Source organism: Oreochromis aureus, linkage group 3 (genome assembly GCF_013358895.1).
Source record: "Oreochromis aureus strain Israel breed Guangdong linkage group 3, ZZ_aureus, whole genome shotgun sequence".
Lineage (NCBI taxonomy): Eukaryota > Metazoa > Chordata > Actinopteri > Cichliformes > Cichlidae > Oreochromis > Oreochromis aureus.
In genome coordinates, this window is record NC_052944.1 from 83,756,799 (window position 1) to 83,771,298 (window position 14,500).

General features: G+C 41.0%; 2 protein-coding genes across 2 annotated transcripts in view; one reads left to right on the forward strand and one right to left on the reverse strand.

Moving 5' to 3' along the window:
* Nucleotides 1-1,514: 1,514 nt before the first annotated feature.
* Nucleotides 1,515-7,154, forward strand: LOC120438321. The gene is made up of 4 exons (XM_039608743.1): nucleotides 1,515-1,895; nucleotides 4,599-4,934; nucleotides 5,173-5,388; nucleotides 6,449-7,154. Exons 1-4 carry the CDS (start codon nucleotides 1,835-1,837, stop codon nucleotides 6,556-6,558), a joined length of 723 nt encoding a protein of 240 aa, XP_039464677.1. The 5' UTR covers nucleotides 1,515-1,834; the 3' UTR covers nucleotides 6,559-7,154.
* The window catches only part of LOC116335110 (neural cell adhesion molecule 2-like), a 660,945-nt gene continuing 651,797 nt past the window's right edge, over nucleotides 5,353-14,500 (reverse strand). Inside the window, exon 8 of the mRNA XM_039608715.1 lies at nucleotides 5,353-5,382. Within this exon, the coding sequence (XP_039464649.1) occupies nucleotides 5,369-5,382 (14 nt within the window). The 3' untranslated portion in view covers nucleotides 5,353-5,368. The remainder of the gene's footprint in view (nucleotides 5,383-14,500) is intronic.

The window sequence follows — 14,500 nt, forward strand, 5'->3', positions numbered from 1 at the left end:
CCCGTACCAGACTGTTATACAGTTGGTCAGGATGCTCTCGATGGTGCAGCGATAGAAGTTCACCAGGATGTCTGAGGACAGGTGGTTCTTCCTCAGTCCTCAGGAAGAAGAGGCGCTGGTGAGCCTTCTTGACCAGCTTGGAGCAGTTGGTCGTCCAGATGAGATCCTCGGAGATGTGGACTCCCAGGAACTTGAAGCTGCTCACACGCTCCACAGCCGTCCCCTTAATGTGGATGGGTGGATGTGGGTCAGCATTCCTCCTGTAGTCCACAATGAGCTCCTTGGTCTTCTCGGTGTTGAGCAGCAGGTTGTTGGTGTCGCACCACTCAGGGGCCAGTTGGTCAGAATCAAAGGTGGACGAAATTCTCCAGAACAGCTGTACAGGATGTCATGACCCTTGACTTTTATTCATTAGAACAAGTTTATCTCAGTTCACTGAGACAGAGTGGAGGTTGTCTCTACATTTACCTGTTTCCTTAGAAAGTTCATTTTGAGTTTTTGTAATACCTGCTTTGCATATGTGGTGTGTCACGCAAATCTGAGACATGTCTGTAAAAACAGATGTAAAAGTGAAACAAGAGTCATTTGGTTCAGCAGTTTGGCACTGAGATCAGTTCAGCCACAGATTTACATTTTTAGATATTTTTTTCTTTTTTAATCGCTCACTTTAAAAAAAAAAAAAATTGCTCATATTGAGTAGTTTCTTTTGGACCTACAGAGAAAGCAGATGGATTAAACCAGCCTCACACTTTTTATCTTTATATGGATTTTTGTTCCATCCTGATGATCAGACGAGTGTTTGAGGATTTAACTCTCTTAAGAACAACAGTAAGTGTTTGTGTCTTTTTCTAAAATCATTTTCAATATTTTAGGTAAAAAGTTTCAGTTGTCATGGTTACAGTTCAGTTAACATCCACCCAAAAAATGTTTGAACAGAAAAACTGTTTCAAAAACGAGTGAGACAACATTTAAAATGTAATTTCATTTCTATTAGATGTTAACCTTGTAAATCCTGAAACATGAAATTATTTCCAGAAAAATTCACATTTTATTTGTCCAACACATCAAATGTGACTCCAACAGGACTTCTGTACGAGACAATCAATCTGAAGTGCTGAGTCTGAATCAGCAGCTGAAAGATAAAACTTTATTTAAACCTTAAATGTAATCTGATGTGTTCAGGTTTAAACTCAGGTTCAGTTATTGAGTGAAAACACCAACAGACTCAGACATTTAGAACAAACTAAGAGTCAGATCAGCAGAAACAGAGAACACGGACATGTCTGCTGTAACTGCGTCACTCTGCTCCACGCTGATGTTTGTCCTGTTCGTCTCTGCAGGTCAGATTTAACTTTGACATAAAACAGGAAGTTTTGGCTGCACAGTAAAAATATTTCCCTGAGACTTATTGTCATATTGATTATGTTTGTGACGATGAAACAAGAATCAAACTGCCGTCAGAAACAAAACAAAACTTCTGCTTCAGCGACTGAAACACAAACTGTTCATACATGACGACACATGAGAGCTTCTGATTTTGTTCTGTGGAGATCGTTCAACAACTGAACACTAAAACTTTTCGTCTTCGCCTCGTTTGTTATGACGCACTTATTTCTGCTCATCCTCAGTCCAACCTACCAAACGTCACTCTAACGCGACATCCTCACACAACACGGAAGAGTTTGAACGAGCAGCTTTAACTTTATTTAAACCTTAAATGTAATCTGATGTGTTCAGGTTTAAACTCAGGTTCAGTTATTGAGTGAAAATACCAACAGACTCAGACATTTAGAACAAACTAAGAGTCAGATCAGCAGAAACAGAGAACACGGACATGTCTGCTGTAACTGCGTCACTCTGCTCCACGCTGATGTTTGTCCTGTTCGTCTCTGCAGGTCAGATTTAACTGTTAGAAACTAAACTGAGTTTATTTCTGAGATAAAGAGTCTCAGTCTGGTTTACATGCTGATAATATTTCTCTAAGAATGAGTTTCTGATTCATTCAGAATCATGAGTGGTGCGAGGCTGATTGGAGTTAACATCTGTAATCCAACTGTTACAGAGACACAGAAGACTCTCCCTCTGATTGGCTGCTGTAGAAGTGAACTGTCAGGGTTATATTGTTGATTGTCATTTATGCTTAGAAATATTTACTCATATAAGCTAAGAGTTATAGTCGATGTCATATTGGTAGGGGTCTGATCCTTAGCAGTCTGCAAAGACTGTGTGTGCCTTCCAGAGTGTTCTGGCATGCACACACATCTTAAGGTCATGAGAGAGGTTATGTCTTCTCTTACTGATTTATGGTATAAGACAGGGGTGTCAAACTCAGTTGCACAGGGGGCCAAAACTCAAGGCACACTTTAGGTCGTGGGCCAATCAAGATAAACATTTATTGAACACACTAAAACAATTTTATTTAAACATACATATGAATAAAAACAGACAGGAATATTATTCCAGATTAAATAAACTTAAAAAAAAATAAACTTTAACTTTAAATATTTTGCACGTCATAAAAATATATCCTGTCAAAATTATGCAAGTTAGAAATATGAACATGCTGCCAAAAACCCCAGAAAAAAAAAATGAAAGCAAACACAAGGTTGGAGCCGCATGTAGACGGAGCATTGCTTCAGGAGTGGAACTAATAAACTGTGCGGGCCATTCAGTGTCGTACTTTGCCTTGAGTGTATCATTACACTGCAGCTCCATCTGAATCTGCACAGGTGCAGTTCAGCAAAGTCCGCTGACTTGGTTCAACATTACTTGGCAACAGGGAAAGTGAGGCAGGTTGCACTGGTGCATTTGTGACAGCTTTACTTAAAATGCCTTCACCGCATCATACATGTCCATGAACTGACAGGTTTCCTTGCTGAGCTCAAAAACTCTATTGAGAACTTTTCCCCAACTCAGCCAACGGACCTCTGTATGATGAGGAATGTCGGCAAACTCTGAATCTATTTCCCACATAAAAGACTGAAATTGACGGTGATTTAAACTTTTAGCTCAGATAAAATTTACGGTTTGCGTTACGGTGATCATTACATGCTCGATTTTTAGGACTTTACCACACAGCCTTTCCTGGTGTGTGATGCAGTGATATGCTGATAACTCACCAGTACAGTTCTCCTCCTGCATCTTTACTCGCATCCTGCTGACTAGTCTGCTTTTTCCACCGCACAACACCGGCGCTCCATCTGTTGTAAGTCCAACAAGTTTGTCCCAGGGCAGTTTCATGTCGGTTACACTTTGACATACGTTTTAAAAAATGTCTTTTCCTGTCGTTGTCCCGTGCATCGATTTAATGTTCAGTATTTCCTCTCCACGGATGAAGATGGCCAGCTGTGCAATGTCCATCATGTCTATACTTTCATCCACAGCAAGAGAGTATGCAAGAAAGTTTTTGCTTCTTTCACACAACTGTGTTCTTAAATCAGTGGCCATCTCACAAACCCGATCAGCAATCGTATTTCTCCTCAGGCTCACATTTGCCAAGCTCTGCGTTTTGTCTGGACACAGGACGTCGCACACCTTCATCATGTAGCTCTTCAGAGTGGTACGGGGCTGATTTGGCTCCTCTGCTACAATAAAATTTGCTTTCACAACAGCTTCACTTTGTGATTTTGCTCTGGTGACAAAAGTCTGCTGAAATGTCAGATTCTTCTTTAGCTCTTCTGCTTTCTGTAGTTTCTGCATTTAGATTTTTCAGCTTATCCTGACGTTTTGTCTCGTAGTGCCATCTTAAATTAAATTCCTTAATTACAGCCACATTAGCTCCACTAATAAGACACACGGGTTTACCAGCATGTCTCTAAACATGTATTCAGTCACCCACTGGCGCTGAAAGGCTCTGCTTTCAGAATCAACTTTTCTCTCCACCATTGTGAGCGGCTAGCTTGGCAATAACAGAAGTTTGACTTGATTGACTGGGAATGTTCCCAGTTAGCCTAGCCTTCAGCAAGGAGGCTGCAGGGCTGCATTATGGGATCTGTAGTTTGTATCTTAGAAAAGCTTCATATCGCTGGGCCATGCACAACAATAATAGTACATCTATATGAAATGATCTCGTGGGCCGGATATAAATGTACGCCGGGTCGGATGTGGCCCGCGGGCATTGACTTTGACACATGTGGTATAGGAGGAAACCTACTCTGTATCTGGTATCAGTATAAGGGCCTTTTGCTTAGATGGACCGCTGGACTCCTGGCACCAGCTTTGGGGAGTCCTCACAGGTTCACATGACCACACACACACACACACACACAAAACGCACAGACAAGGTATTCTTTGTTCGCATGTATACCTATGTAAGACGTCATGTGTTAATGAATCTATGCATATTCATGTAACCTCAATAAAAGAGCAGTGTTACTGGGGAGCGGACGAGAGAAACTGGGGTCAAGCGAAAGAACGGCGTTTGTCCAGTTGTCTTCCTTGTGCACGAGAAGCATAAACAACTTTGCCTACTCGTGTCTTGCTTTTCTGTGTAGTAGAAATTGTCTCGTTCCAGCGGCGGGTGTGTGCTAGACAGACCCATCATGAACAGTTGCACTTTGACCTTTAACCTCTCTGCTCTGTGTTGTTTCCTCTTTCAGACCAGAAAAACATCACAGCTGAGTCTGGACAGGACGTCACTCTGACATGTCGAGCTCCAAACAACAACATCATAGTTGTAAAGTGGAGCAGAGCTGATCTGGGAGATGATTATGTGCTTTTGTACCGGGATGAGCAGTTTGATCCAGAAGGCCAGCATCCATCTTTTAAGAACCGGGTGGATCTGCAGGACAGACAGATGAAGGATGGAGACGTGTCTTTGATTCTGAAGAATGTGACGATTAATGATGTTGGAACATACGAGTGTGGTGTTGTCCAGCGAGTGAGAGGACCTTTGACTCTAATCAACACCACCTACCTTCATGTTGATCCTCCAGGTGAGTGAGTAGAGCTGAGTGTGTGTGTGATCAGAGGTGAAGCTGCTTCCTGGTTGTTGATGTTTGTTTCTAAAGATGTTGTTGATGAGACTTTGTAGAAAGCAGCTGGTCTGAGTGATGTGATCAGAGTGCAGTAGATAATGTCTGACAGCAGTTTGAAGAGGAAATGGATTCTGTTCTGTTCTTCACTCATCACCTACCTGACAGCTGACACCTCACACCTGTTTCTCACCTGCAGGTCAGACAGGAGGACACGAGAAGGATGAAGACAACAAAGATGGAGGAAAGGAAGACAGAAGGAAGGAGGATGGATCTGTTGGACTGAAAGTTGGTCTGTCAGTTCTTGTTGTGCTTCTTCTTGTTGCTGTTGTTGGTTTCTTCATCTACAGAAGCTGTAAACTGAATCCTGCTGATCCACATGTAGCAGAGCATCTTCAGCCTCCACAGCCTGAATGTGAGTCAGATGAACAAACACAAAGAAAGATAAATAAATGGTGATTGATGGTGAACATCCAGCAGACAGAGTTTAATAAACTCAGCCGTCTGCTCCTTGCTATCTAAAATATAACAGGACACTGGTCTCACACTTCCTTTTAATCAGTTTTCTGTTTGACGTTTATTCAGCTGTGTGAAAACCACCCGGGGGATTAATAAAGTTTTATCTAATCTAATCTAATAACTTTAATCTCAGCCAAACCGATTTACTCATGAACAAACAAAACACTGAAAAAAGCCAAACAATAGTCTTTTTAGGTTGTCTCAGTGACTTATATATTACGTTTAACCTGACTAGTGAAAGTCCGCGGTGATCTGAAAATGATGTGCCGGGAGTTGTGCCGTTCTCGGCGGCTTCAGTGACCCTCGAGTTCCCGGCTAGCTATCGAGCTGGTGGGTAACAGACGTCTCCAAAAACGTCGAAGCACTTTTGCAAATATGCGATATCTTGATAAACCGAGCAGATATTTGATGTTTACACAGCTACATTCTTGCCTGAAAATATGTTAAAAGTTTATTTTGTGACTCAGAAAGATTAGTAAGAGTAATTTTAAAACTTAGTAGCGGCCGCCATTGCCGGAAACTGGAGTTTGGCTGGGCCGCACTATGAATTCTGGGATATGGTGGGCCACGAAAGACACACCCGACCCATCCTTCAAATTCGGGGAAAAGGAGGACGCATTTGTCGGCTGCATTCGGAGGAGTCTACGAATTTGGACAGCCTTCGGCGCGTCGCTGTGACGTAATCGGTCTACAAATGTGTCCTCAGGAGGATGCAGCCCATGAATTTGGACACGACACAGCTCACTAACACATCACTCTGGCTTGTAGTTTCTGACACTTTGCATGTTTAGCATGAGGCTAAAATTCCCCCTCAATGCGTCACCTGTTCATTAAATCCAACATAACTAAAAACTCAAATGTCAAAGGAAATAAACAAATTATTTAAAGTCAATCATTCTGATCATGATTGTACTTTGACCTTTAACCTCTCTGCTCTGTGTTGTTTCCTCTTTCAGACCAGAAAAACATCCCAGCAGAGTCTGGACAGGACGTCACTCTGACATGTCGAGCTCCAAGCAGCGAGTCAGAGAAAATGAGCGAACAGCTTCATCAACTTGATTATTGATCCAGAGAGTTAGTTTCCTGCTTGGCTTCTCAGTGTCCTTGTCTAGTCTCGTCTACTTTTCTACTTTTCTACTCTTTCCCTGGAACTCTCTCACAGTCTGTTCTCTAAAACCTAAAAGAGGAATTATGAATTTGATCAACTTGTCCCTGAATGCTATTGACACCCTCTTCTCTACAAGAAACCTGGGCTCGGGTGAGCCTGAGTGTCCTGGAGGGACATTCCCTGCCGGTACATGATGGACGGGTGGAGGAACTGGAGGGTCGTGTTTACAGACTGTGTTTAGACTGTTCCTTGTTACTTGTTCCTCGTTGCTTGTCATGTGGTTTATGCTGTTGTGATGTGAATATGTGTGTGCTCTCAGTGCAGAGGAGTTTTTTTGTTTTCTCTTCTCATGCTGACCTCCCACAAGGAGCCCAGCATGAGTAGAGGGTTTTTTTTTCCTCCTCCACTTGCCCATTGTATTGTACATTTCATTGTGTTTTTCCAAATTACTACCCGTCTCTGGCCTCTCTTTCCACGTAATGTCTGTATGGTCCAATTTCCCTGCAGGTGTAAATATTGCATGTGACAAATAAAGGTTTGATTGACTCACTCTCGCTCTGCAGGCCTACTTGCTGTTCCTAGAGTATTTAAAAGTAGAATGGGAGGGAGAGCCTTCAGTTTTCAGGCCCCTCTTCTGTGGAACCAGCTTCCAGTTTGGATTCAGGAGACAGACACTATCTCTACTAGGTGGTGCCAGTGTCCGGCAGCCTCGCCTCTGTCAGTGCGCCCCAGGGTGGCTGTGGCTACAATATAGCTTGCCATCACCAGTGTGTGAATGTGTGTGTGACTGGATGTGTAAAGCGCTTTGGGGTCCTTAGGGACTAGTAAAGCGCTATACAAATACAGACCATTTACCATTTACCATCTACTAGTTAGGGCTGGACCAGGTGACCCTGTAGGCTGCTGGGGGATTCCCATGATGCACTGAGTTTTTCCCTTCCTTTATGCTCATGTAAGTTCCAGCTGGAAGGTGATCATTGGTTGGAGATTGAATGGAGCGACTACAAGACTGGTCGTTCCTACCAATTTCCAATCAGGCTGTGTTTACTTGTGTGATGAAGTTTCTGCATCTAGAAGGGCTAAATTAATTTTTTGTACAAATTATTAATATTGTAATTAATTATAATTTTTTGTAGCTGTAGGGGTGGGAAGCCTTTTTCCATTTATTTTATGTCATTTTTGTTTCCTTTCTACAAGGCTTTGTTTGTTGTGTTAGTTTTTCCCCTCTGATGTTCTTCTAAAGACGAATAAAACATTTTGTTTTTGTGAAACTGTAAAACTTGCTGTGGCATTGGTGCTTGAATGGGGGAGTCATTTTTTGTGTTGCATACATCTCTGAGCAGATATTTGGGCAGTTGTTTTGAACACCATGTAAAAATGTCAGTGGACATAATGCAAAACCCAATGCTTCAAATCTCAGCATCTAAAGCCAAAATTGTGCCAAAGATGCCTCATTTCTGTTTAATGGGATAAAACAATGCTAGCTCATGTTATAGATGCAGTAACCCAAGAAAAGCAGTAAGTACACTGACTGACATTGTTACTATGACAACAACAAGCTGAAATTTGGAAAAAACAAAACAAAACAAAACAAAAAACCTTGGAGTAATTATTGAGAAAAACATTTAAATAATTTAAATAAAATTTTAAAAAACACATGACCAAAATGTAACTAAAACACATCCTCTGGATTGTTCCAGAATATTTTAAATAAATAAATAATTTAAGGAACAACAACAAACTAAGATCTATAATCAGCATTTATCTGTTTTATTTGATGGTGGGAAAATCATAATCATAAAGAGGCTTCTGATTAGAATTTATTTATTATAAATGTGACTTATAAAAACCTTCATTTAGTACGGTGTGTTGATTATATGTAATATATTTTATTTATTATTTATTTATTTCTGCATTCAATAAGATGTCACACAAATTATTTGTGCCACTCCAAAAAAAATAATTTCTGTCCACTATAAAGGAGAACATCACAGCCTGATACCTAAAACTCACTCACTCTCTGTTGTTTCTGCTCTCTTTCTTTCACCGTCACTCCTAAAACTTCCCCCTCTTCCTAAACAACCAAATGTCATGTTGCCATGTCATTTTTTTGATTGGTCGACATGGTGCATTTTTCCACCAACAGGAAAGGGCATTTTTTTGTTTTGTTTTATTATATTTGGTAATAAGCAAAGAGAGCTTACTGTCCTTAGACAGTAAACGTGACGAAACTATTGAGGAAAAAACGCCGTGTATATTGTTTATCATGTCTCTGGTTTTACGTGGCCTATCAACACAATTTATAAACTGGTATACATATATCACCTTGTTGCTTTGTCTTTAAGTGGTCATGTGATTGGCTTACCACTCAGACTAAAATAAATTAATTCATTAATTAATTAATTTTTTTCCAAAAATTCTTTCTTTTGTTATCAGTAATGGTAAATGGCCTGTATTTGTATAGCGCTTTACGAGTCCCTAAGGACCCCAAAGCACTTTACACAACCAGTCATCCACCCATTCACACACTGTGAGTAATAGTTCTCATAACGCCGATTGATGTCCAAGGGGTCTCCTTTCCCATAAGTTTGATTTCTAATTCCTACCGCGGCGATGTTAAATTGGGGTGAAACATCATCATAACAGTTTTGATTGGCAGCTGCAGTCATGGAGAAACATGTCGACCAATTTTTAAAAAAGTCAACACGTGGGATGTGGTTGTTTAGGAAGAGGGGAAAATTTTGGGAGTGACGGTAATGGCAGCGAGACAGAGCGAGCGAGTGTGGGTGAGAGAGAGAGCTTTTAGATGTGGAAGATTTGTGTGGAGTGTATACTTAGTGTGTTGTGTTGTCTTGTGTAGTTGTTCTGTTGTGTAGTCGTTTTGTTTTGTGTGTCAGTGAGGGCACTAATGAATGTCACAAAGGCACATTGCAGTGTAAACACTGTCACTAAGTAGAAAACCAGTGGAGTGACACACCTCCTGCTGTCAGGCCTGCAGGTTTGTCCCTGTGCTGTTCTCCTCTGTCTTTTGGTGGACAAACTTTTTTTTTACTGACACACATCATTTGTGGGGCATCTTATTGCGACACCTGATTGTTCTCTCATTTTAGTTTGAGTAATATTTTTAAATGGTTGTACAAAATGAAAAAAACTGCAGGTGTATTGGCTGCATTTTTAGATAAATAGTTGTATATGTTTACAAAATGTACATTTTATATTTGCATTTCAAGTTATAAACATTTACCCAACATGTCTGTGGGGTTTTTTTACAGTAAAAAAATGCTACTAGGATTTTAAGTTCTTTGTGTGATTTCAGATCAGTAATACTAATGCAGTATGTCAGTGAAAAAAAACTAAATTCAGTTGAGCTGAAAAGAATGAAACCAAACAAGGCAAGGGGAAAAAAAAATAAAATGAAACAATTTGAGGGTGAAATACAAACGTAAACTCAAAAGTCTCCAAAAGTTGAATCTGTTCATCTGGACGTAGCGTTTTGTGGGAGAAACGTTTCGTCACTCATCCAAGTGACTTCTTCAGTCTCAGCTGACTGCAGGTTTCCCCAAACCTTATAAACAGTACATTTGCATAATGACTGAAACCAGCCCACTGAGGGAACAATGGGCTGTGAGGTCAGTTCCTTAATCATAATTATGCAAATTCCCATGACCATTGATCAACAATCACTGACCAAAACCCACTGATCAAAGAACACTGATCAATGGCCATGAGTACCATTCACAGAGAGTTGGGGAATGGCTGCAATCACAGCGTTGTAAGATGGCGAAAGATGTACCCTTAGGCCCCTCCTCGATTCAGAGATGGTCTTTCCTCTTCACGTAAATGGCCTCCTTGACTCCGCGCTCAAACCAGCGTTCTTCCCTGTCCAGGATGTGTACATCCTCATCGTTGAAAAGAGTGTCCACTGGCCTGTAGGTGTAAATAAACTGCAGAGTCCTGGCCTGATGAGGTTGCTCTTCTGTGTTGTGCCATCCGCTTCGCTAGAGGTTGTTTGGTTTCCCGATGTATAAATCCTGGCAATCCTCCTGGCACTTAACAGCGTACACTATGTTACTCTGTTTGTGTCGGGGGACCCGATCCTTGGGGTGGACCAGTTTTTGGCGCAGCGTGTTTTGGGGTTTAAAAGCCACAGAGACACGGTGTTTAGAAAAAATGCGTCTCAACTGTTCCGATACTCCTGACACATACGGGATCACTACAGGTTTTCGCCTGGGCAGCGGTTGTCCTTCTCTCCTGGATCGACTGGAGCTTTCTTTAGGTGCCTTTCCCGCTTTGACAAAAGTCCAGCTGGGATAACCACATTTACTCAGGGCCTTCTTGATGTGATGTTCTTCTGCTTGCCTGGCCGCTGTGTCAGTGGGGATGGTGTTTGCTCTGTGTTGTAGCGTCCTGATGACACCCAGTTTGTGCTCCAGTGGATGATGAGAGTCAAACCTTAGATACTGATCCGTATGTGTAGGTTTACGGTACACGTCAGCCTTTAGATGTCCCCCATTACTGATGGAAATCTCTGTCTAAGAAGGCTAACCTGCCACTTTTCATATCCTCCCTGGTGAATTTGATGTGTCGGTCCACCGAGTTAATGTGATCCGTGAAATGTAGTACGTCCTGAGATTTGATTTTCACCCAGGTGTCATCCACATATCTGAACCAATGGCTTGGTGGTGTTCCAGGGTAGGATAGCAAAGCCCTCTTTTCCACTTCTTCCATGTACAAATTGGCCACGATGGGTGAAACTGGGGAGCCCATGGCACACCCATGTTTCTGCCTGTAGAACTGACCCTTGTATGTGAAGTAGGTGGAATGAAGACACAGTTCCAAAAGCAAACACACTTGGTCGATGCTGAGAGTGGTCCTGTTGCTGAGGTTGGTGTCATCCTGTAATCTCTTACGGACTACCTCCAACGCTTCCGTGACTGGGATGCAAGTGAAGAGAGATTTTGGCCAGGACTCTGCAGTTTATTTACACCTACAGGCCAGTGGACACTCTTTCAACGATGAGGATGTACACATCCTGGACAGGGAGGAACGCTGGTTTGAGCGCAGAGTCAAGGAGGCCATTTACGTGAAGAGGGAAAGACCATCTCTGAATCGAGGAGGGGGCCTAAGGGTACATCTTTCGCCATCTTACAACGCTGTGATTGCAGCCATTCCCCAACTCTCTGTGAATGGTACTCATGGCCATTGATCAGTGTTCTTTGATCAGTGGTTGTTGATCAGTGGGTTTTGGTCAGTGATTGTTGATCAATGGTCATGGGAATTTGCATAATTATGATTAAGGAACTGACCTCACAGCCCATTGTTCCTTCAGTGGGCTGGTTTCAGTCATTATGCAAATGTACTGTTTATAAGGTTTGGGGAAACCTGCAGTCAGCTGAGACTGAAGAAGTCACTTGGATGAGTGACGAAACGTTTCTCCCACAAAACGCTACGTCCAGATGAACAGATTCAACTTTTGGAGATTTACTTTCCTGGATGACTGAGAATGCATCAAGACGTAAACTCAAAAGGAGTCAAAAATGGTCGGTTGTATTTCAGACCTCAGTGGGTTGATCCAACAAATAATGAAAAATTAGGTTTAAATTTTTTGTTCATGACAGTGCAGATTTCTGACATTTTGTGTAATTTAAGCTGTAACAATGAGATTGTGAAGGCTTTGATTTTGCCACCCCATTTGATTTCTTTGCTACCCTAAGAAAATGTCTCTAGATCCGCCCCTGTCCACAACTATTTTCAGTTGCAGATGATAAAGGATTCAGAAAGTTTATTCATGCAGGCCTATATGACAGAGAATATGCATCTTCTTTTTGTTTTCATATTTTAGTTTATATTTAATTGTGTTGTGGTTTGCAGTGTTTTATGCTGTTTCACTTTAAATTTGTAAAAGGAAAAAGCTGAAAATTTAAATAATTAAAAGTTGAAATTTGAATAGTTGGTTTTTGTATTATATGATTTATTTATTACATTTTATGTGGCATGAATAAATAAAAGTATATTTACGGTGGCCCCTAGAGACAAAGCACGTACAAACTCCAAAACACGTACAAAACACGACAGAAGTGCTCCAGGATGCTAGGCGCAGTGTTGAGCTTTTGTTACCTAGTGTCACGACTGGGGCAGCAGTCGTGTGATGAATAAATGAGGACCCAAGATGCAGACGGTGATGGAGATGCGAGTGGAGGTTTATTTACAGTGAAAATAACAGAAGTGAGGGCAGGACTGAACATAAACCTAAACTGGGTGAAACTAACAAACAAACCTGGACATATGGTCAGCGGGAGAAACTCAGAGATGGCAGATGAGGACAGCAGAACAGGGAGACGTAGAGAAACAAAGGGAATGAACACAGACGACGCGACGAGGAGCACAGGCAGACACGCAGTATAAATACACACACCAGGTAATTAGGAAATGGCAGACAGGAGGGGACACAGCTGGAACTGATGGACCTAACGAGACACAAACCTACAAAGTAAAACAGGAAACAGGACTGTTTTATACAACCAACTGGGGACACGGACAGAACACAGAGGAGAGACACAGGTAGGGATGAAAGAAACACACAACTCAAACCCTAAGAACAAATACAAAATCAGAATAAACTAGAAAAAGGATAATAATAAACTTAAAGCGCTGGGTCACCGACCCAGGACCATGACACCTAGTGGCTACACAAGCCAGGAAGTACCAACGACCGGATTTGGTGTGTGGTAGTAACAGGTAAATGAACTTTCTTTTAAAATTATTTGAATATATATGAGTGCTTGTGTATAAATACACAAACAATACACATATGCTTTCAATTGTGTAATTTAAGTGATCTAGGTAGCTCTGTTTTGGAAGTTCAGTTAACGCTAGAAATGTGTTTTGGAGTTTGTATGTGCTTTGTCTCTAGGGACCACAGCATTTATTTATGTATAAACATATATAAATAAAACCACTTTTTTTACATTAGTAATTCCTTTTGTGCATAATTTTATATTATTGTTAATAATAAATTAATGAAAGCAACAAAACAACCTGAAGAGTCGGTTGGGAGGTGAAAGAGCCGGAAATCCCATCACTACTGTAAAGACAGTAACATCTTTTTTACAAGCTTGTACTTCAGTAACTCCTCATTAATCAGGAACTATGGATTAAACTGTAGAACTGAAAAAATGTAAGAGAAGAACTTCAGATCCTGAGTGTGTGAGGACAGAAGAATCAGCTTTATTTCAATTTTGAGGGATAAAATTTATATCTGAGTTTGTGATGGTTCTGTTTTCTTTGTGATTACAGGAGCTGCCCTCAGATTCAGACCTCAGCACCACCCAGTGACAGCAGACAGATCATCTAACATGTTAACTGCAAAATGAACTGATGAAAACAGTGCAAAGGTTAAAGTACCACACGTGCTGAAAGCTGGTGTGTGGTTTGGTGTTTCACAAAGCTGCTGATCTCAGACCTGCACAGCTTCCGTTTTAAACACTTGATGTACTCAGCTGCATGAAGAGCATATGAGATTTTCTCTGGCACAATTAAATAAAACCTGATGAAGGTCAAAGGTCGTCACTTGTATGTTGAACTACAAACTTGTCATCTGGAAGTCTTTCACAGTTTTCTGCACATAGTGTTATTTACCATAAAGTGATTCAGAGTTATTCATACCAGAGTAACCAAAGGTGATCATATATTTTTAACCTCCTTAGACCCGAACTCTTCCACGACATGCATTTTTAATTTCTCTTGGATATTTGGGCATATTGGGGCCCAATGAATGTAAAAACAAAGAATTTCCAGATATTTTTTTTTTTACCTTATTTTTGTTCTTAAGAAAAATAAGAGCCAATTAATTATTGCCACATTTAATTAATTATTTAATGGTGTATTTAATTAATTCATT

What these genes read in the sequence shown, in the direction of transcription:
- LOC120438321 (XM_039608743.1), top strand. Translation starts at nt 1,835, where the DNA reads ATGTCTGCTGTAACTGCGTCACTCTGCTCCACGCTGATGTTTGTCCTG. An exon ending in TGTCCTGTTCGTCTCTGCAG is followed by an intron (nt 1,896 to 4,598) that starts GTCAGATTTAAC and finishes TTCCTCTTTCAG; the next exon opens with ACCAGAAAAACATCACAGCT. An exon ending in CCTTCATGTTGATCCTCCAG is followed by an intron (nt 4,935 to 5,172) that starts GTGAGTGAGTAG and finishes TCTCACCTGCAG; the next exon opens with GTCAGACAGGAGGACACGAG.